The 21,459-nt window shown below is 42.5% G+C and overlaps 1 protein-coding gene across 2 annotated transcripts in view; it reads right to left on the bottom strand.

Moving 5' to 3' along the window:
- The window catches only part of KIAA2012 (KIAA2012 ortholog), a 108,099-nt gene that overhangs the window by 50,223 nt on the left and 36,417 nt on the right, over window positions 1–21,459 (bottom strand). For both annotated transcript variants that reach the window (XM_055345357.1, XM_055345356.1), the window contains 2 exons: window positions 13,225–13,293; window positions 5,180–5,256 (listed from right to left, as the gene is read on the bottom strand). In XM_055345357.1, coding sequence (XP_055201332.1) covers window positions 5,180–5,256; window positions 13,225–13,293 — 146 coding nt within the window. The remainder of the gene's footprint in view (window positions 1–5,179; window positions 5,257–13,224; window positions 13,294–21,459) is intronic.

Genomic DNA, 21,459 nt, shown 5'->3' with positions numbered 1-21,459 from the left:
CCACAAAGCAACAAAACAAAACTCAAGATAAAGCATGTGAGAAAGGATGTTTGCTTTCCTTAACAAAGGGAGAAAACTGACAATGTGAAAACTGGTGAGATAGTTTCTTTCTTATTTTAAACAAAGAGATGCAGTGATTCTTGGGAAATCTAATTAAGGTTTGAGTTTGTACTTTAACACTCTTTACTGACAACCTCTCTTCCCTGACAGCTCTATAAACAGTGGACTAAGGACCCTTCTTGCTCCAAGCTTACATGGCTGGATCTGGGTGGACAAGAGAGTTTCATAGTTTGAGATATTAACTTTTCAGAAAAAGAGGCAAATTCATTGTCCTCCAAAGTCTAAGGTCAGAGGGATAAAACGCTGAAAAGGGGTTGAGATCCTTTTTTTTTTTTTTTAACTTTTATTTATTTATGATAGGCACACAGTGAGAGAGAGAGGCAGAGACACAGGCAGAGGGAGAAGCAGGCTCCATGCACCGGGAGCCCGACGCGGGACTCGATCCCGGGTCTCCAGGATCGCGCCCTGGGCCAAAGGCAGGCGCTAAACCGCTGCGCCACCCAGGGATCCCAGGGTTGAGATCCTTAAAAGGAGAATTCTGGTGGCCCTGTCCAACAATTTGATAAAAACTTAATCATTTTATCTAACAGTAGTTAAAAGAGGGGATCCCCGGGTGGCGCAGCGGTTTGGCGCCTGCCTTTGGCCCCGGGCGCGATCCTGGAGACCCGGGATCGAGTCCCACATCGGGCTCCCGGTGCATGGAGCCTGCTTCTCCCTCTGCCTGTGTCTCTGCCTCTCTCTCTCTCACTGTGTGCCTATTATAAATAAATAAAAAAAATTATTAACAGTAGTTAAAAGATAATGGCACTGTAGTGTTAACCTTTGTTTAACTTGCTTTATACGTGTTGACTGTGACTCCTAGATCATTTTAAGTCAGGCTTGAATAAAACCAGTGTTCCACTTGATTCATTTCTCCTTCTTATAGGCAGAATTTTGGAAGGAAAAAAAAAAGCAGCGAAAAACAAGAAGACAAACTAAAAACAAAACTTCAACTCAACGAAGCTCTAATTTCAAATTAGCAAGACTGCACTTTTTTTGCATGCATTATTTGCAAGTTTTTTCCTCATAGATACATTTATTATATTTTTACATAGCTGCAGTTCTAGTTAACATCACTTTGATTTCCATGATTTCCACTTTTAAAATGTAATCTCAGCTGAGGGTTATTCCCCCCCCTTCCCCCAGGGGACATTTGGCAAGCTCTGGAGATATTTTTTATTGTCATAACTGGGGGAGGGGGGGCTGTGCAACTGGCATCTTCGGGGTAAAGGCTAGGGACGCTGCTCAACATCCTGCAATGTATAGGAAGCACAAAATATTGATGGTGTGGGGGCTGAGAAACGAGGAGTATTAAATCCAGTTTCTGGGCAGTTCGTGAGGCCCAGTGGTTTAGTGCCTCCTTCAGCCCAGGGCGTGATCTTGGAGCCCTGGGATGGAGTCCCATGTCAGGCTCCCTGCATGGAGCCTGCTTCTCCCTCTGCCTGTGTCTCTGCCTCTCTCTGTGTCTCTCATGAATAAATAAATAAAATCTTAAAAAAAAATCAGTTTCTAGTATGAACAAGCATCGTTTCTCAATGAATTAAACCTTTCATTGAGAGGGATAGGTCATAATTAAGTTAAATCATTTCTCTCATGTTGGACTATTAGGCTGTTTCCAATTTATCCTTATTATAGATAATGCTGCAGTGGACATCTTCACTCACTTTTTTTTTTTTCAGCTGGATTATTTCCTTAGAATGAATTCCTAGGAGTCAGAAATACTGAATAGATGAGTTGGAATATTTTTTCATGCTTCACAAGTTATATTGCCATTTTGCTTAACCACTGGATTAAACCAAATTACAACCCGCCAGAAGTGTGTAAGTGTTCCAGTTTCACCAAAACAAAGGCACAACTGGGTGTTACCATTAAAAAAAAAAAAAAAGAAAAGAAAAGAAAAAAGAAAAGCGAGAGGAGGCATACATCCCAAATATAAAATGGTACCTCCAGGTTGTCTCAATCTGCGCGTAAATCACCACTCAGGATAAATATTTTTCCAAACTTGTTTTCTGTTGCTATTATTTTTGACATACGTTGTTTATTATGTCTTTTACTTATTTTTCTCACTCGTTCTCAATTTTTTTTTGTAAAATTCAATGGAGCATAGCGGTGCTGCCGTGGTGAACACAATTTTTAAAAAACTTAAAAAAAAAAAAAAGTTTTGCTTTTTCTGCCCCTACAGCATAGATATGTTAACGTCTCCTGCTGGAATTTTCATTTACAATTTTAATACTGTTTTTTTTAGGTGCTGGTCACCTCACCCAACCTGCAGCGTCTACACAGAGAGGCCCTGGGGAAGAGGAGAAGCTTCTCGAGCGATTGAAGTCAGCCACCGCGGTAAGAGCAGCCCTTGGTCGCCGACGGTCCGCGGGAACTAATTTCTCTTAATCAAATGAAAGGCCCGAGGAGGAGCCACGAGGCAGAAAGGAAACTGTGTGTGAAGGCGGATACCAAGTCCTGTGAGGAGGCTGAAGGACCCGCATTAATAGGGGGGCATCGTACCTTTAGGACTTCAGAACTGGCAAGGCTCCAAGTGCAGCTATTAATATGCAAAAAATGCCTTCATAAATACTTGATTCTGTTCACAGTGGGGAGGCAGCTCATTTGAAAGAGGAAATGGGAGCTTGCAGTTGAAACATGTCTGCTTGTCTCCTTTTCCTTTTTTCACTGCTCTTTTCATCTGCGCGTTCCCCCTCGCAGTCTCTTCCCCCTCTTGCGGCGGCTCAGCCTGCTCCTCCGCCTCCCAGGAAGTGGTGGCGGCTGCTGCGGCTCCCACGCCTGCGTGCGGAGCCGCCCGGGGGCCTGCCCGGCGGCGGCGGCGGCGGCGGCGGCGGCGGCGGCGGCGGGCGGCGCGGGGCGGGCGCCTCAGGCGCGGGGAGCCGGGCGCCTCAGGCCTCCGCGCTCTTCCGCCGCGCTGGCCGCGGGCGACGACGCGCGCCGCCGACGTTTCCAGTCCGGCCGCTAGGGGGCGACCGCGGGCGGCCTCCAGCTGCCGGGGCCTCCACCCGCGAAGCGGGGCGCGCCTGCCTCGCCCCCTCGGCACCGCGCCCCCGGCCCCGTCAGGGCTTGTTTCCCGCATCTACGTGTGACTTGTCGTGAAGGCGTGCTGAGGCCCAGGCGGCCCTCCCTGGCTTTGGTGGAGTGTTTCCCCGTCCCCGCAGCTGGCGCAGCGACACAGAAGCGCAAGTGCTTTAGGTGACCCCACTGCGCCCCGCGGCCAGACCCCCGTGGGGGGAGGGAGAGGCCGAGTCGGGGAGGGGCTCATGGGAAGGAGAGAATAGTAGAAACTGATGCGGATGCAGATCAGCCTTGGGTGCCCCCCCCAGCTGCCTCACCCTGCAGGGAGCCCACTGGGTTTGCCCGCGGCCCATCAGGGCACGGAACTGAAATCTGCTGGGCACAAATTTGTTTCTAAATCCTTTCCAGATGCTTTATAGTCAACATGAAATTAGTCGTTTGCATGGAGTCAGTTGAGGAAGTAGTTACAATTTTAGTCGGTGATTAATCTAATAAAGGGCCATTAGCCTCCAGAAGGGAGGGGTGGGAGCCGCCTCCCCCTTCCTCAGCCTCACCCCCACTCTCCCTGTGTTTAGGGGCTGGCGGGGCTCCCTAGACGGTCTCCTCGGATGCCTTTCGTTTTGGGCCCCACTTGAAAAGGAGGTAAGGCTACTTGTGACTTGGACAAACCCACTGGTTCTGTGGGGGAACAACAGCCCTCTTCACAAAAGAGGCCCCCGAAGTTCGCAGAGTGAGCCGGTCAGCCACAGCTTCACAGGGGAAGCCTACGTATGATTAGAGTTTAAGGCCCTCGGTCTGGTGTGCCCCCTTTCTGACTGCAAGGTTAATCATTCGGTCTAGGGCTTAATTTGACAGGACTGAGCCACTCTTTTATGGCAGGTGATATTAGGTCTCCTGAAATACAGGCAGGGGAGATGTGTGAATTTGGAGCATGTTTAGGGTTATGTGAGGCATCTGCAAGGCCTTTGGAATTGTGGAATTATCAAAATATAGCATAGTTATATTTTCCTTAGTCACAGACTCTCTTAAAAAAGAAAACCTTCTAGATCCCTCATAAAGGCTTTCTTCAAAGCAGGAATGCAAAAAAGAAGAAGAAGAAGAAGAAGAAGAAGAAGAAGAAGAAGAAGAAGAAGAAGAAGAAGCAGCAGCAAACGTTGGTTCATTGGTTCCTCAGTAGCAGGAAGGGTCAGCTCAGCTGTGTTTTACCTCCGCGGAGGCCTGGCCCAGGCCTGGGGTTCTAACAGTGAGAGTTCAGGTCCTTCCTCAGAACCCAGCTAGGCACACGCAGGAAAACAAAACTACTTTTATTGTTATTGTTTTTTAATGAATGTGTGGCCAGAGGAGAAAGCCGGGCTGTGGCAGGAAGCCAGAGATAAGGGAGAAATAGAGGTCATGCCCCCCTCTCCTAGCCCAGGCTGTCGCCCAGCAGGAAGAGACCTGAGAGTGCCCTGGAGCTGTGCTGCCTCTCTTCAGGTTCTCTGAGACCCTGGGGACAGCTCTAAGAATTCCCCTGAGTTGTCTCTCTAGAGTGAATTTGAAGAGTCCCAACCTCAAAGCTTCAAATAAAGGAACAAACTTAGAAATATTTGTGAATGTACATCCTTGAAACGCTAATAGATATTTCTGACCCATCCAAATGAAGCATTTGTCTCCTTTCTTTATAGTATCCTTACATTTATTTCCCTTGATTGTTACTCTTCCCCCTCCCCATTGGAATAAGAGTTGGATGGGAAAAAAATGGACCCTTTAGCACAGAGTCTTAGTGCCAGCTGCCTTGATGGATGATACCTTTCTGTGTTTCCTTATTCCCTTTTTGACTTTGCAGAAGTCAGGGAAAAGCTGATTCAACTCATTCAGGCACACGAAGAGCCACACAAAACAGCCCAAGTTGAGCTGACATTCCAAGGAACCTCTGTGATTTTATAATCCACTTGTCTCATTTTATTGATGAGGCAAGTGAGGTCCAGAGAGATGAAAACTCTCACCCAGGGTCACACAGCAAGCCAGCACAAGAACCCAACATCCTGCCTCCCTGTTTCATGCTGTTCAGTCAATACTGTACCTGCTTCTCTGGCTTTTGGGTCAAAGGTGAGATTTCATTAAGATTCGTGAGAAGATAGGTTCTGGATTCAGTGTTTGCTGTGGTGAAAATCACAGAGAAAAAAGATTAAAGTTGTCAGATCTAGGTCTCATTAATTTTTATATATACTATATACATACACACCCAGGTCATGTGTATAAGATTATAAACACACACCTATGACATTTGAATTTACTCGCCAAACAACATCTGTACCCTCTATAAGCACCATCTAAATACCATTGTTATGTTGAGAAGTTATACTCAAATTTCTATTTTTCTTGTCTTGGTTGCTCTTTCAAAGAAAAAAGTAAATTCTTTGTGCTACTAAAATTCAGATAAAGCTGGAATTAAAAAGGAAATATTGATGGAAAAAAATCTGCTGATACTGTTGAATATAAATTTTGCATGATTGTACTTCAACTGAAGTAGGAAAATGCTTCTGCAACCTTCCAGATAGAGAGATCAGAGATTTCCCTTTTCCCTTCTCATGCGAGGGGGCTACAGGAGATGTGGAAACATAAAACAAACAAAGGCAAAGGCCAAAGTAGGGCTCGTGAGAGGGGACAAAGGAAAATCGCAGAGCTTGCCATGAAGCAGGTGCCATGCAGACACTAATGTGGTGTTACTCTGCATGACTGTCCTCCGTGGTTGCATGACCACTGCCCTCCACAGATATGGAAGCTTAGGTTGTAGAACAAGTGAGGTTTTCAGAAATGATTTGAGCCCAAGACTCCAACCCCATGCTGAAAAAGGATAGGATTTATTTTGTTTTCCTTTTTATTCCTAAGAAAGTGAATTTAATGTTTATAAAGGAATGTTTATTTGAGAACAGATTTAGCTAAGCACATGGCTCCACTGACAAGGGTTTTAGTCTCTAGTGTGGGTGGAGTGTCCAACAAAAAGTTATTTCTATGCTTGCTACTTTTAAGAGCCCATGGCATCTTTGTCTCTTTGACCTGAAGCTTCTACTCATTCCTTGTGGGCTGACCTTTCCTTTTCTGTTGTTTCTCAGCTGTCCTGTTCTTGTTTGAAAATGGCTTTAGGACAGATTTAAAACATTTCTTTTTTAAAACAGCTGGGGAAACTGAGGCCCAGAGAGTGGTTTCAAGAGATTGGCTTAAGGCTAGTCCTTGAAATAGTGTAAGACCAGAACCTGAACCCAAATCTCCTGACTTAGTATCTAATACTTTCCCCTACACATCACACTCCCTCCATTAGCCTCACTTGAGCTTGCCACATCACAGCTGCTTGGCCATGATCCATCCTTTGGACAAATCCAGCCCAGCAGAATTGTGTTGAGAGGAGGTTCACTTCACTGTGGCTTGGAAGGAAACTTGGGTCTTTTAGAAATGAAACTTATAAATTCTAATGCATAAAGAAAGTTCTTGCAACACCAGGAGAATGAATCAGTCAGCCAGAGTTCAAGAAATGTAAACACATTTTTAGATAGGAGACTAAAAAAATCGCTTAGGACTTCTCCATCGCTTGGGTCAAGACCCTGGTAATTTACTGAGGTCCATGCTGTCAAGGAGGAGACACAACTCAAACTGCATTCCTGGGTGATAAAGCAATGGGGGTGGTAAAACTTCCTCTCCCAACAATGTGGCTGGATCTACCCTTGTTATCAAGTTGAAGAAACTGACCCATCACCCAATGCAGGCAACTGGCTGTGAACACAGACCTGGCTCTTTCTCATCATTCCGAGCTGATGTGTACTTTCACAGACTACAGACTGCACAACTTCCAGGCCTGCCTGAAACTGGGAGCTCGGAGTCTTTCTGTGATGAACATTTCTGCCACTAAAGAGATAAACAGAAAACACATTCCTTCTCTGGCTGCCCACCATCAGGCCAGAACAGATTTTCAAATGCTAGCATTAATCTAACCACAGGCTTTTAGCAAGGAGATAGCATTCCCACCAGATAATCAGGCTGTTTCAGAGATGACCCTTACAAGATGGGGTCTCATCCCAAACTCTTCTGCCTTTTTCAAATCATGGGATCCTTCACCAAACACTCAAAAGCAGGAAAGAGCATCTGATTCTAGCATGGAATAGGGTGCCTTAAAATTTCCTTCTATTTAAACCTATGTTGATGATGTTTAATTCCCAAGTTGTCTTTATGTGTTGTTTTGATAAAAATGAAATATAGTCCTATTTATTCCCATTGTTTCAGAATGCTTATTTCCCTTGGTATGGGATACTCTGGTGGGTCTCATTGGTATCAGAATAGAGACCAAACTAAAAAGTCATCTTATCAGGCAGACTAGGCCACCTGACTTCGTGGTTGTATGTCAGGGCTTGGGAAAGGACATCAGACCCACAGGCTCCAAAGTGGCCAAACATTCTGTGGTTACAAGGGCAGTAGCTTTTGGAGGTACATTTAAATATGTTTAGGGCCTTTTCCCACACATGTCATTTCTGAGGGATGAGTACTCTTTGATCCCTAGTATGCTCTCATGACACTTCCCCCATAATTTGCAGTGGTTCCTCATTGGAGAGGGGATATATCTACTGCCAAACAGATCTCAGAAAGCACTCTGCCTTCTCACAGCTTTGCACATGGACCTGCTGACCCTAGCAGAAGCCAATGGGAGGAGTCCTGAAAGTCAGCTTTTTTACCTTCATGGTTTTGTATTTGTGGTCAAAAATGGAAAATCCAAAGGCAAACTCCAGATTAATTTAAAAAATCTTCCAGTATGAACTAAACCATAAAAGGAAGATAATTCTGGTGCCTTTACATAGCCTTGCTGACCTTTTCTTAAGTATGATATCTAAAAATACTTTATTTTATATGATATGACTCAAGATGCCTATGATCTATGGAGTGTTTGACGTGTTATAATAAATCTTGATCTGCTTGTTTAATGCAGGAAACCAAGACCCAAGATGGCCTTTTGGTATTGTCATTATCAAATTATTGGGATAAGATTTAAGACCTTGATTATGCTACACATTTTTTACTTTAAATCTTGGGTGAAGAGGAGAGTGAGATGGGCATATCAAACAGTTACTCAAGACCTGAGAAAATCTCCAAGCTAAAGACATACCCCAAAGAGCTCTATTAAAGGAGCCAGGTAGATTCATCTAGAAGATATACATTGGTCTGAATTTAAATATGGAAATGCCTAGTAAATGCAAGGGCAATATTTTTCTTACAAGTTGGAATAAGAGTTCTTTTACTTGCTTATATCTTCTTAGACCAAGTCTAGTTCAGTCTCAAGGGTTTGGATTTAGCTTTGGGAACACCAAGTTCTCCCAAAAGTTCATAAATTATTTTTTATGGAGAGGTCCAAAGGTACATGGCAGTTTACCAAACCCAGAATGGAAGGCAAGCTAGACGGCAGAATCTAAATTCAAGTTTTGCAGCAATAAAATATCAACTGCACAAGAAACCCTTCATTCAAGATACATTGTGGGATTAATAAGGATACCTGTGATGGAAGACTGAGGAAGAAGAGAATTAACAAGAATGGCTGAAGGTGGAGCTACAAAGTGGCCAACCAATTCAATTCAGGTGGTGATCTTTTTTTTTTTTTTTTAAGATTTTATTTATTTATTCATGAGAGGCACAGAGAGAGAGGGAGAGACAGAGACATAGGCAGAAGGAAAAGCAGGCTCCCCATGGGGAGCCTGATGTGGGACTCGATCCCAGGACTCTGGGATCACAACCTGAGCCAAAGGCAGATGCTCAACCACTGAACCACCCAGGTGCCCCTCGAGTGGTGATCTTAATTCTATGAGAGATACTATTCTTGGTCACTCCTTCTCAAATAAGTATAGACATCTGGTCTTCTAGCCTTTAGGCTTACCCCCTTCAATCCATTTTTCAGATAGTTGGAAGAGTCATTTCTCTAAAATAAAAATCTGGTTATATTAATTGTGAGATCCTGCATAAATAGGATCTCACAATCTTTGAGATAAATTTCTCAGTTGTTACTATGGCATTTCATAATCTAGCTCTTGCCTACCTCACTAGCTAACTGCACTTTTCCCCACTCTCTTCTCTTCCTGTGCCCTGGGGACCAGTGATTATAAGCTGCTTACACTTCTCCCATGTCACCATGTTCTCTAACCTTAAGGTGGTCCCTTTCCCTGGAGCATCCCTTCCTCTTCTTCACTTGGCTAGTTCCTACTATATCCTTAGAAAGTCAGCTTACGTGTTCCCTCATTCCAAAAGCCTTCTCAAAGGCTGAGTTAGTCTGTACTTATTTATAGCTGTCACCATAATCTACTACTGTGGACAACACGAAGGCATGGACTTTGTTTCTCAACTGTATTCATGTGCCTACCCCAGTATATGGCATTAGTAGATGGTCCCTTAGTGTTTGTTGAATGAATAAATGAATAAGCAATCCTATGTGCTTTGTAAAACAGACTCACTCTCTATTGGACATGTTCCAATGCTTGTGACTTCATTATTTTTTCAAATAAGGAATTGTAGAGAACTAAGACAACAGTAAATGAAAAGCCATAGGCCACAGGAAGATGTGTGAAAAAAGCTAGGAGAAAAAAAAATCCTAAAGAAAAGCCTCATGCTTCTTTATGCCACAAATGTCAGAGGCATGAGGAAACGGAAAGGAGTATTTATGGATTACTAGTTAATAAAAGTTATAATTTTTTGGTCATTCTGACAGAAGAAAAAATAATATTCTAAACTTTATTATAGGTTGAGAGATATACTGGTACTATACTCACACACTCATACATACACACCCTACCATACCTTAAAATCCATACCAGCCTTAAAATGCATTGTGCTAAACGTTACTTCACTGCTTGAGCAAGGCCCTGAGCCTTTGTGCATATTATACAGTAAGTGAACAGCAGATTCTGGCTATTTAGAAGGGACACATTCTGAGAATTTCAAGAATCCTTAGATTTGTGAATACCTCTAGTGTATTTCATATTCCCAATAAAAAGAGGAGTTCTTCAAGTTCTTAATGAGTCTATAAAATAAAGGGTTAGGGTGATTTATAAAATTATTTTTTTCCAGAGAATCATAAAAATGTTAGACCACATCACTTTCTCTTATTTTTATCATCAGCTCCAGCAGTTGACCTTCTATTTAGGGCCATTTAGCAATATTTATATAAAAAGAATCAGTATTCCTCTTTTTGAAAAATAACTTCACAAGAGCAGTTGCAGGTGTTGTAGTGAATATAGATCACAACAGTGAGCTATGGGTGCTCAGAGGAGAGCTAGGTGAACTCACTAGCTTAGTGATGGTCTTTTGTTTTCCAGCCTTATATTTTTGATTTGATTCCATGCCTCTGTAAGATGACATATTGTATGTGTCACTGATCTGTGAAGTCATTTGCAAATAGTTGAAGCTGACCTTCAAGTTCACAAATAACCAAAGCCCACCATTATATAATTCTTTATAATCCTATCATTTTTCCTGAAAATACTCATTAAAACCAAATGATCAAAAAGAAAACAAAGAGTTGTGAAAGATCTATAGATGATTCCAGTGAATAGATAACTTAAATTGCTCTTTGAGCCCAGTTGCAGGGAGTATCAAATATTTTCAGAATACTGTTATATCCATTTTCTTAAAAACAAATGGTAATTTTAAGGCCAAAGAGATGCAAGAATTTTTTGTTAAGGTTATTGAGCAAATCAAAGGAACAAATGTTTCCTACATCTAAGCCTTGAAAGAGGTTCTCTATGCCTATGTGGGCGGTCCCATTGGAATGGGGAGTTGTTATTTAAGGGGTATAGGATCTCAGTTTTGCAAGAAGAGTTCTGGAAATTGGTTGCACCATGATGAGAATCTACTCAATGGTACAGAATGGTACACTTAAAAATTGTTAAAATGGCAAATTTTATGTTGTTTATATTTTACTGCAATTCCAAAAAGTGACAGGGGGTAGGAGGAGATGAAGAATTGTACTCTGGGCAGAGGCAACAGTATATTCAAAAGCTTGGAAATAAAGAGATTTGCATGAGCCTAAGGTCTTCTAGCTACTAGAAGTAGAGAAAAGAGGAAATGAACCTTTTTCTTTTCTTTCCCTGAATATAGAGCTTGCCATGGGGCAATTCTGAAATAGTCCAAGTTTGTCGTTGGCACTCTACCATTTCCCTTTCTGTACTTTTCTTTTTCTTGTGCCTTCTTCTCTATATAGCTGTTTCTGTTCATCTAAGCCCTCTAGGGCAGTCAACTAGCCATGCATGTTTCAATGCTTAAACCTCTCTTCACTCTCAAATTACCCACCTCTCTTCCTACCTCTGTCAGAATTTTTAGTCCCTCAAAGCAGCTAGTTCTCAGGTAGGTTGCAAGAGGACAGCCATCTGATCAAATAATTTTTTTAAACTAAAGGGTGAATGACTATTAACTTATCAGAAGTATCAACCTTTTAAGAGAATACTTCTGAATTCAAAGTGAATCTATTAATAAGATTTTAATAGTAGAATAAAGTGAAATTGTAACATTTTTGGCCATATTAGTAAGAATGTTTTTGGTCTGGAGAGCTACCCTGTTATGGCCTATCTTCCTAGAAAATCTGTCTCAGGAGTTTGGCTTCTCCCAAATTATTCCTACTTTTTTTTTTTTTTAGCTTCTTCTCTTCTCATGTCTCTAAAAGTTGCAAATCATTTTCAGTGTTACCCACCAAAGGGTGTCTGATGCTAAGTAAGGGGAGTTGGGGGAGAAAAGGATGTACAACAGAAACCATTTATTTGTATGGCTTATAAAATCAGGAACTTCCTAAAGGCTCCATTTTGTCAGATGGAAACGTGCCTGTTTACATTGACATCACTGCTAAACATGCATTGTGATAAAAATGCAGGCTTCTGGGGTTCAAATCACAGCCATTTAGCTGTGTGCCCATTTACCTTGGGCAAGTCACTTAACCTCTCTGAGTCACATCATCCTAGATGAAAAATGAGGATAGAGATAGAATTTACCTCATATCATTGCTGTAAGGACGAAGTAAAATAATGAATGTAATGCCCTCAGCACAAATGTTTGGCATATCAAAGATAGAACACAATGATAGCTATCATCTCCATCATCATCATTATCATCCTCCTTCACTAGTAGAGGGCTCCGATTAAGAGCTGTTTTGGCCCAGTTCCAACCAACAAGTGAAAAAGAACAGAACTGACACTGAAACTTCCCACCATGGTCAGGATGTCCATCCAAGGAGAATGGCAGGAGGCGTAATGCAGAATGCCAGGCTCTCAAGTACTTCTCTGCTTACAGATTTTGAGATTGGCAAGCATATGATTGTGCCTTTTCTCCTTCTAGTTTTGTAGTCTCTGGCAAAAACAATTCCTTCCCCTCAGCTCTGGCTCCAGCACTCCATCTGTGACATTGCTTCCTGTCACTATAGCAGGTCCCTCATTCAGGATTCATTGCTGCCTGCCCCAAAATAAGCAGTGAGGAAGACCACACACATTTCTCTATTAATCAAAGACGATTTTTAGGAGAGAGGGAAGGTCTCTACATAATCATCCTTTCCCCCTGGTCTGAGGCAGAAGCAGCAATGGTGGTAGACAGAGGATGAACTGCAAAGTCAACCTACACTCCTAGTTTTTGCTTCTTTCTAAATGGGGGAATGAAGTATAAAAGGGAGCTTGGAAGAAGTAGTACTGGCCTCAGTCCTCCATTTAGAATACATGTCCAAGAGTATTTTCCAGATACTTTCCTCATTTGTGGTGGCGCAGGCTGAGCTGTGCAACGTCCACCTCATTATAATGTGAATTGTGCAGCATATGACCTGCAGAACCCATAGGACACACCTGCAGGTTTTCCTTACTGGGCCTGCTAAGCACAGGCACTTGGTCTAGCTCCTCTTCTCGCCTAATATTTATACTCAGGCCACAGCACACGGGGCTACCCATGAGTAACTCCTGAGGACACCACATTTCTGAGGCTCTCCAAGAATTGAATCCTCTTCCCTACTTATTGCTATATTAGGGGAGAAATTGCATGTTTCTGGAGGTCTCAGTATAAAATAATGTGTATGCGAATCACATGATACAGAGAAGTAGAGGTGACTTTTTTAGAGAAAAATCTTACTTCTTAGGGGACGCTGAATACTAGACCCCTCCTTTGCATGGCTGGTATTTGAATTGACAGATTCATAGGCTGAAAAACAATAGGGGTTTTACCTGTGAGTGTGAAAATGTCTTGAAAAAAAGCTATTTTTCTTACTTCAAGACAAGGGAAAACCAAGTGGAGCTTTGATGCTTAAGCCTCATAATAAATTGAATGGTTTTTTTTAAAAAAAAATCTGTTGATGCTATCATGGAGAGAAGGTTGATCTGGGATTTTAAAAGCCCGGAAGAAAATAATACTTTTATTTAAGATGTTTAAGGGTGAAATCCTGTAGGGACTGTGATGCTGAAATTCTGAGAGGAGAACTTTTGATGGAGTAAGAGCATGAAACAGTTAATGCTTGACACATGCTGTGAGGAGATGCCCAGATTTGAACAGCAGATGTGCTGTGGGGCCCCAGTGCATGCAGCAATAGGGGGATGACAGACAAGTGTGAGGAGCCCCAGCCTGCAGCTGTAGCGGGTTGGACCAGGGGGGACAGGAGGGATTCTAGCCCATCTGATTCTAGCCAAGAGGACAGACAGGCTTCTGCACAGCCCTGATTTTTTTTTCAATCTCTTCAAGTTACCTTGGGCGAGAATTATTTTCCTGGCTGTCCTTGTCAGTCAAAATGAAAACTAGTTAAAACAATGCTGTTTTAATGAATGAGGAGAATTTGCATGATATTCCAGAGAAAAACAGTTAAGGGAAGGGTGTGGTGATGATAGATGGCAAAGAGGTCAACTGAATGGATCTGAGATAGAAGAACAGTTTTTAATGGGAAATTTGGGAGTGTGTGTGGGGACGGGTGGTTAGGGGTTTGGGGTATATGAGGTATTGAAGAGATACCAATAGGAAGGAAAAGTGAGGGAGAAATCATAGAAAAGTCAAACTGGAAAAGACTTTGAGATCTTCTAATTGCCCCTCCAACTCATATCCAAATACACGTATGTATGTATGTATGCATGCTTCATTGTCTCATTATGGATGATAAATACCCTAGACAGGTTGCCAAAAAAAGAATGTTCGTTTTTATTGATTTGCTAAACTGTGGTGGGCTTGGAAAAGCCTGTTCCTGGGTGTTTTTCCTCCCTGGAGTGCACAGACACAGCCGTGTGCACACACATAACTTAGGCTGAGCAAGGCAACTTGAGATTCTAAGAACCAACACTAGAGAGAGGAAAAGCCATAATTAGTGTTAATTGTTGACCCTACAGTTCAAGAATAGATGCTCTTGAGAATGGGAAATGAGAACAAACATTAATTATTGAGTAGGGACCTTGGAGACAGACACTCTGGATTAAAAGGAGGGAGATAAATTGCATAATGAATGTTAATTTTCCCTCAAAGAATTGAGTGGTCGGTGGTTGGAAAGGAAAAAGAGGCTAAAAACAATCATGAAAGAGAAACCTCAATGTGTGCTGGGGTAAGAGGGTATAGGAGGGTTATACACACACTTTCCATCACTGCTTGCTGCCTTGCCCTTTGCCTTACAGCTCCCAAGAAATCTGCTATCACAGTTTTCCATAGGACTCTTACTGTTTACAACAGTTGTGTGCTAGGAAGCTCAACCACTTCCCCAAGAATACAGAAGCCAGAAAACAGGCCCATTGCACACTGAGAAGGTGAGAGGTGTGTGATGCTGGAATTTATTTTATATGTGTGTTGGCGGGAGTTTGACTTAAAAGTGAGAGTGATGGCTGAAGCTGAATGCCAGTCAGGAGAGGGCTGTGGCCCTGTGTGTGCTGCCCTGGGGGTGATGGGACCCAGGGTCTTCCACTCTTGCTTTATCTTAACTACACACACAGTTATACACACACACACACACACACACACACACACACACACAGAGCCCCCAAAGAAACCCTCTTTACTGAAAGTGAAAACAGAAGAAAGTAATTTGAGTAGAAAATTGGAGATGAGCCTTGCAGCCAGTTTTGTAGAGACTCTGTTATCAGGCTTGTCCCTGGCTGCTAGGATTCAGAGGGCTGGTGCACAACCCCATATAGCCAGGCTGTACCCCCTACATCTGCGTGCTGCCTTCTGTTCATGCCCTCATCAGCTGTTGCCTGGATGGCTCTGCAGTAGCCTGAATGCTCAGCCTTGTCTCTTGCCTGTTCCTTCATGCTGGCACACGTGCTAGGTTACATGACATGCCTCCTCAAACATCTGTTATTCCTTGTTGCTTAAAAAGCAGCATCACAGCTTTCTCCTGGAACACAAGGCCTCTCTGGTCTGGCCCTGGCCTGACTTTCAGCCCCATCTCCTCCCGTGAAGCCCCTCACTGTCCATTCACATGGGCTGCTCATCATTTCCCACATGCATTCTACTTTCCTGTCTGTCTTTGTCTTTGTTCATGCTGGCCCCTTGGTTGGCCATGTCTTTCTCTCTTCTCTGTTTATCCACATCTGCTAGTGTCTCAAAGGTCAGTGCAAATGAGATTTCTCTGCAAAAATCCCTCCCAGTCCCCTAGGTTAGAATTAATTGCTCTTTCCTTGAACACCTCAGAATTGTGTTGGTTAGGTCTCTAATGCAGGTAGAGTTAATTGCTTCTGAGTCTGTCCTCACTTGATCTGTGAGGCCCTGAAGGGCAGTAGCCACAGGTGCTGAGCCTCGGAAGTGGGGTGAGAAGAGTACGAACTCTAGGGTCTAGGGTCGGTAGGCCTGGGAATGAATAAGCTCACTGCCTACCAGATAAAATCAACATGCACAAGGGAGTTAGGCTCCTATGTTTCAGTTTCCTCACCTATGATATGTGAATGAAAATACTCATATCATGGGAATATTGGGCTGAGGGAATGAGATCACACAGTGGTTGAGAGTGTTCTCTCAATATCAACGTCCTTCTCTGTCCCTAGCATATTGTAGGTGTTCAGTACATTTTACTAAGGGAGTCAAGCATACCTGTTAATGGGTCTTCTCTCTTTTAGGTCCAATAATTTTATATCAGAATTTTACTTACTACTTTACAAGATGTACTGCAAGTATGATCTGTTTGGCTTTTTTTATTTTTTTATTTTTTATTTTTTGAGAAAGAGTGTGTGCATGTGTGAGCCTGGGGTGGGGAGGGAAGGAAGAGGGAGTGAATCTTCAAGCAGATTCCTTGCTGAGTGCAGAGCCACATGGGGCTCAATCTCATGACCCTGAGATCATAACCTGCATGAGATCATGATCTGAGCAGAAACCAAGAGGTTTCTCTTGGTTTCTCAACCAACTGAGCCACCCAGGTAACCCAAATATGATCTGCTTTGTTACAAAGTATAAACTAGGACAGAAGATATTATTATAGTTACATTATTTTAGTTAAGGAATGTGGCAAGCTGTTATAACAAAAAAAAACTCTGAAAGATAAACATTTATTTCTCTTTTGGATAGGAGCTGAGAGGTAGGTGGGCAGACTGGGTGGCTTTCTCCATGAAGTTATCTGAGCACTAAAGTTTCCTGTGTCTTCTGGTTCCATTATCCCAAAGAGTGTTGCCCTCTTCCACATGGTTGAAGCTATTTTACCACCTCAGCCAAGTTCAAGGGGAAAAGGACCTCCTTTGGTAAAGAGAAGAGTGAGCAGTGTCCTTTTAAGAAAATGACTGGGAGTTCACATTACTCCTATTCACATTTTATTAAACACAACTTAGTTACATGGCCATGCTTGGTTGCAAGAAAATCTGGGAAACAATTTCTAGCCAGCAGCCATATATTCAGCTAAACTTAGGTGCTACTAATAAAAGGAATAATTAAAGAATGAATATTAGGGAACAATTATAGTCTCTGCTAGTCATGGTTTTAATCATTATCTATGGGCAGTGTTCCAAGAATGCACATGGTATTTTCTGTGATATTCAGAAGTAGATAAAGGGGATATACCCATAGGAATTTTAAATCTCAGAGAAGAAAGAAGAAAAAAGTAAAAAAGATAAAGGAAGTGATAGACTGCCTGGTGAGAGGCCCATGCAGTAAGACTTAGTAGAACCTAAGAAAAGTAGCAATCAGTGTAGGCTGAGACATCACAATGAAGGTGGGAATTCAGCTAGTCCTTGAAGTCTGGACACTTGGACAAGTAAGACCAGAGGCAAGTATGATTTAGTGGGAAGAACTTTGACCTAAGTGGGCACAGAAAAATCTGGATTTGAGCCTTACATTTGCCACATAGAAGCTGTGTGGCTTTGAGCAAATCACCATGCTTCTCTGGGCCTCAGTGTCCTTATCTATAAAATGAGAGCATTTTCTTTTTATTTTTTTTTAAGATTTTATTTATTCATGAGGGGCACAGAAAGAGAGGCAGGCTCCCCATGGGGAGACTGATGTGGAACTCGATCCCAGGACCCTAGGATCATGCCCTGAGCCAAAAGCAGATGCTTTTGAGTCACCCAGGCATCCAAAATGACAGAGTTTTCAAACTGTGGTCTTATAACTCCAGTGGCTTTAGAACCCCTGCCTAGGAGCCATCTTAGGAAGGGAAGAATTAGCTAAACTGTGGAGAAGTTGGGGCGACACAGACCAACTCCACTTCTACTGGAGCTCTGCAGTTTTATCTACTAGTGTCCTCAGCAAGTCTATTGAGCACTTCTTCTGCTTAAACGATGATGGATGCAATGCCTACATTCACTCTTGACTCTAGGGCTCTGAAATGGAACAAATGCAAGGGAAGTAGAATTCAGTTTCACAGGCTTTGTAAAAAATGTAAGTACCATCATATGCAAAAAATAAAGAGGATCTAAATATTCTTTAGCACTTCATACTGATTTTTTTCCTAAAAAATTTCCAGCAGATTCAGAGAGAACTATTATTTTTGACATTTTTCTTCTTTGGGAGGTGTAAAGTGCTGATGACACATTTTCAGCCAAATGTGAGGAGGGGAATCTTTGTGCTCATAGGAATCATGAGAGGTTTTTGTCAAAGGAAAGGAGGCTCCCTAGTGTTTTTTAGTGGCTCTCTGCTGGTGGCTATCAGAACACCTTCGAGTATGGGCTGCTGGGGCTTTGCTGGCCTCACTGTGATGAGGGAAAGAACCCTACTTCTCTATGAAGTTCAGGAACAAGCACGGCTATCACAGTCTGCCCTGTGGTATATGTGACAGACCCAAATTAGCCCCATGCCGAGCCTCATGGGAATCTCCCATAATTTCTGTAAGGAGAGCATGCCGGTCAGAGCTTAGTGGAGAATGGAAACCACCAGGTATTTTTAAAAGGAATGGAGTTACTATACAGAACTTGATGCTTATAAAGTTGCCGTAGCAACTACCTCTGGACAGACTCAGTCCTCACGAGCTTGCTTGCCCGAGTAAGTAGCCCCGAGCTTCTGCTTTTCTTCTGCCCTCCATGTCCCTTGCAAGTGCAGCTCTTTGGCGGAACCCAAATTTGTATGCAGCCTCCTGATGGCAAAGGTTATCTGGGAAGTGTTTTTAGCCTTCTAGACTCTACAATACAGGAAGGCCTACTGGAAGGAATGCTGGGTGCCAAGTGACTATATCCAGTCACGTTTTCCTTTATTTCAGTTTATCCGAGATCCCTAGAACTGTCAACATGATTTCTTATGGGTTGTTAACAAACACTGATTGAGCAAAAGGGCCTATTATACACTGGCTTCTTCTTACCTTCCTCTACTTCTCACTCAGAGAAGGATGGATTGTAGACCCTATGATTCAGAAGTGATGTTTGGAAAATGAAAACAAGAACAGTCATGAATTATTGAATGGCTGAGATACTGCTTCAGGATTCAGACAGCAGAGCTGCCCCACCAAGATGCCTTTGGGAAAAGGGCATATTTAGTAACATACAGCATTACAGCTGGAAGGAACCATAGAAAGCATCAGTTTAGCATGTTCCAAAGTGTGTTCCAAAAATGATTTAGATCCACATAATGCTTTGCTGAAAACAATAAAGAACGAAGTGGTCAAATACATTTGGGCAAGAGAAGGGATTCACATTAGGATATTAGAGCCCTTGTGAAACCCTGCAGTAGAGAATCTGCTTAGCTTTAACCCACTGACTTCCACACCTACTTGACCTCAGAACCTTTTTTTTTTTTTTTAAATATAATGCCTGTTAACCTTGTGAGGAACTGGCATTCTATTCTATGGGACTAGATCTAATGGGACTGGGTCTAATTCTGACTCTTCTTTCCCCATATGAGGAAGCTGAAGTCACAGCAGTGAAATTACTTGCCCATGATCACAGAAATAGCAGGTGGTAGAGCTGAGAATAACCTCAAGACTATGGACATTTAGTCTGGTTTGTTTGTTTCTTTCTTTCTTTCTTTCTTTTTTAATTTTACTTATTCATGAAAGACACACAGAGAGAGGCAGAGACATAGGCAGAGGGAGAAGCAGGCTCCCTGTGGGGAGTCCAGTGTGGGGCTCCATCCCAGGACCCTGGGATTATGGGATCATGACCTGGGCCAAAGACAGTTGCTCAACCACTGAGCCATCCAGGTGCCTGTGGAGTTCTTTCTTTTTACTACTCATATTACTCTGTCTAAAGAACCTTTCCTCCTTTAAATCTCCAGGCATCTTCTTTAAGGCAACAGTTGCTAAGAGAAAGATTACTAAAGGAAAATCATATTCTTATACCCATAGGTTGCCACAACCGGCATTATCACAGATGCCAAATGGGGAAAACAAAGAGAAAGTCAACCATTTAGTATATGTTTGCCTCCAAATAATCAGTGTTTTGACACCAGCTGGGATATTCCTAGACCCTTCATCTTTCTGTTTACCAAATTGCAGATCACCAGGAAGTGACACGAAGTATATGATCTATTACCGAAACTAATTACTCCCAAAACTAGTGACCTTAGAACAATAAACCTTTATTATATCTCACACAGTTTCTGTGGGAATCTATGAATGGCTTTGATGTGTGATTCTGGTGCGGAGTTTCTCGTGAGGCTGCAGTCACAATGTCAGGCAGGACACAGTCATCTGAAGGTTTCACTGGGGCTGGAGCATCTCTTCTCAAGATGGCTCACCCATAGCCTGGGAAGTTTATTCTAGCTGCTGGCAGGAGGCGTTACTTCCTTGCCATATGGACTTCTCCACAAAAGGCTGCTTGAATGGCCTCATGACAGACATGGTGGTTGGCTTTACCCAGAGTGAGTAACCCAAGAGAGAGAGCAAGGAGGGAGCCACAGTGCTTTTTATGACTGAGGCTCAGAAGCTACATACAATCACTTCTGTCATATTCTACACTTATTATAAATGAGTAACTATGTCTAGTCTACATATAAGGGAAACTCTCCCTTTTGGAGGAACAAATGTCAAAAAACTTGTGTACATATTTTAAAACTACCATATCAAGAAAAAGTTGTAAGAAAAAGGATGCTAATTAAACGACTAAAACATAAGGAACATATTTGAGCTAAAAATCCATTTAGGACAAGCTAATTGGAAAGTCTGAAAGAGATCAAGAATTTAAATTTACATGGGATCTGAAGTCTCAACCTGAATCACTGGCACAGACATCCTTGAACTTCTTGCAATGAAACACTTTTTAAAAGATTTGTTTATTTATTTGAGAGAGAGAGTGAGAGAGAGAGCATGCGCACACACGTGTGTGTGCATGCGTGCGCATATGCTGGGGGAGGGACAGAGGGAGAGAGAACCCTGAAGCAGATTCCCTGCTGAGCACGGAGCCCAGCACCCTGAGATCATGACCTGAGCCGAAATCAAGAGTCAGATACTCAACTGACCTAGCCATCCAGGGGCCCTGCAATAAGACACTTCTGAATAAGAAAACTTCTGAAAGAAAACTTCTCTTGTGGCCACTGTGACTGGGAAGGTAGGTTAAGGATCTGACCCAAGGATAAGCAACACAGAGAGCATATCCACTGTTTTGACTTGTATCCATCCAAGCAAACTTTTCCTTTCTTCAGCCTTTGAATTTTCTATGTGTTGCAATATCCCAACATGACCAAGACAGTCAAATTCCAGCTCTAGCCTTCACATCTTTCTTTTTCTTCTGAAGGTTTATGTCCATTCCTCTATGCTCTCTGAAAGCAGGATATCATGATCTAATTGCCTAAGAATTTATTTCCAAATAGATGTTGACAGAGCCTGAAAATCTCAGAAAGATCAGTCAGATCATATTATCTCCTTTATTCAATATTTTTTTTTAAATTAAAAAAATACCCAGTTATGATCCTGAAAGAACTTTCCTTTGTGGCACCTGGGGTATTCAGTCAATCAACAAGCATTTCTTGGACATATGATAAAGATGAGAGGCT

This window comes from Nyctereutes procyonoides, unplaced genomic scaffold (assembly GCF_905146905.1).
Source record: "Nyctereutes procyonoides isolate TBG_1078 unplaced genomic scaffold, NYPRO_anot_genome, whole genome shotgun sequence".
Lineage (NCBI taxonomy): Eukaryota > Metazoa > Chordata > Mammalia > Carnivora > Canidae > Nyctereutes > Nyctereutes procyonoides.
The sequence above is the reverse complement of the archived record's forward strand: the minus strand, read 5'-3'. Positions and strand labels throughout refer to the sequence as shown.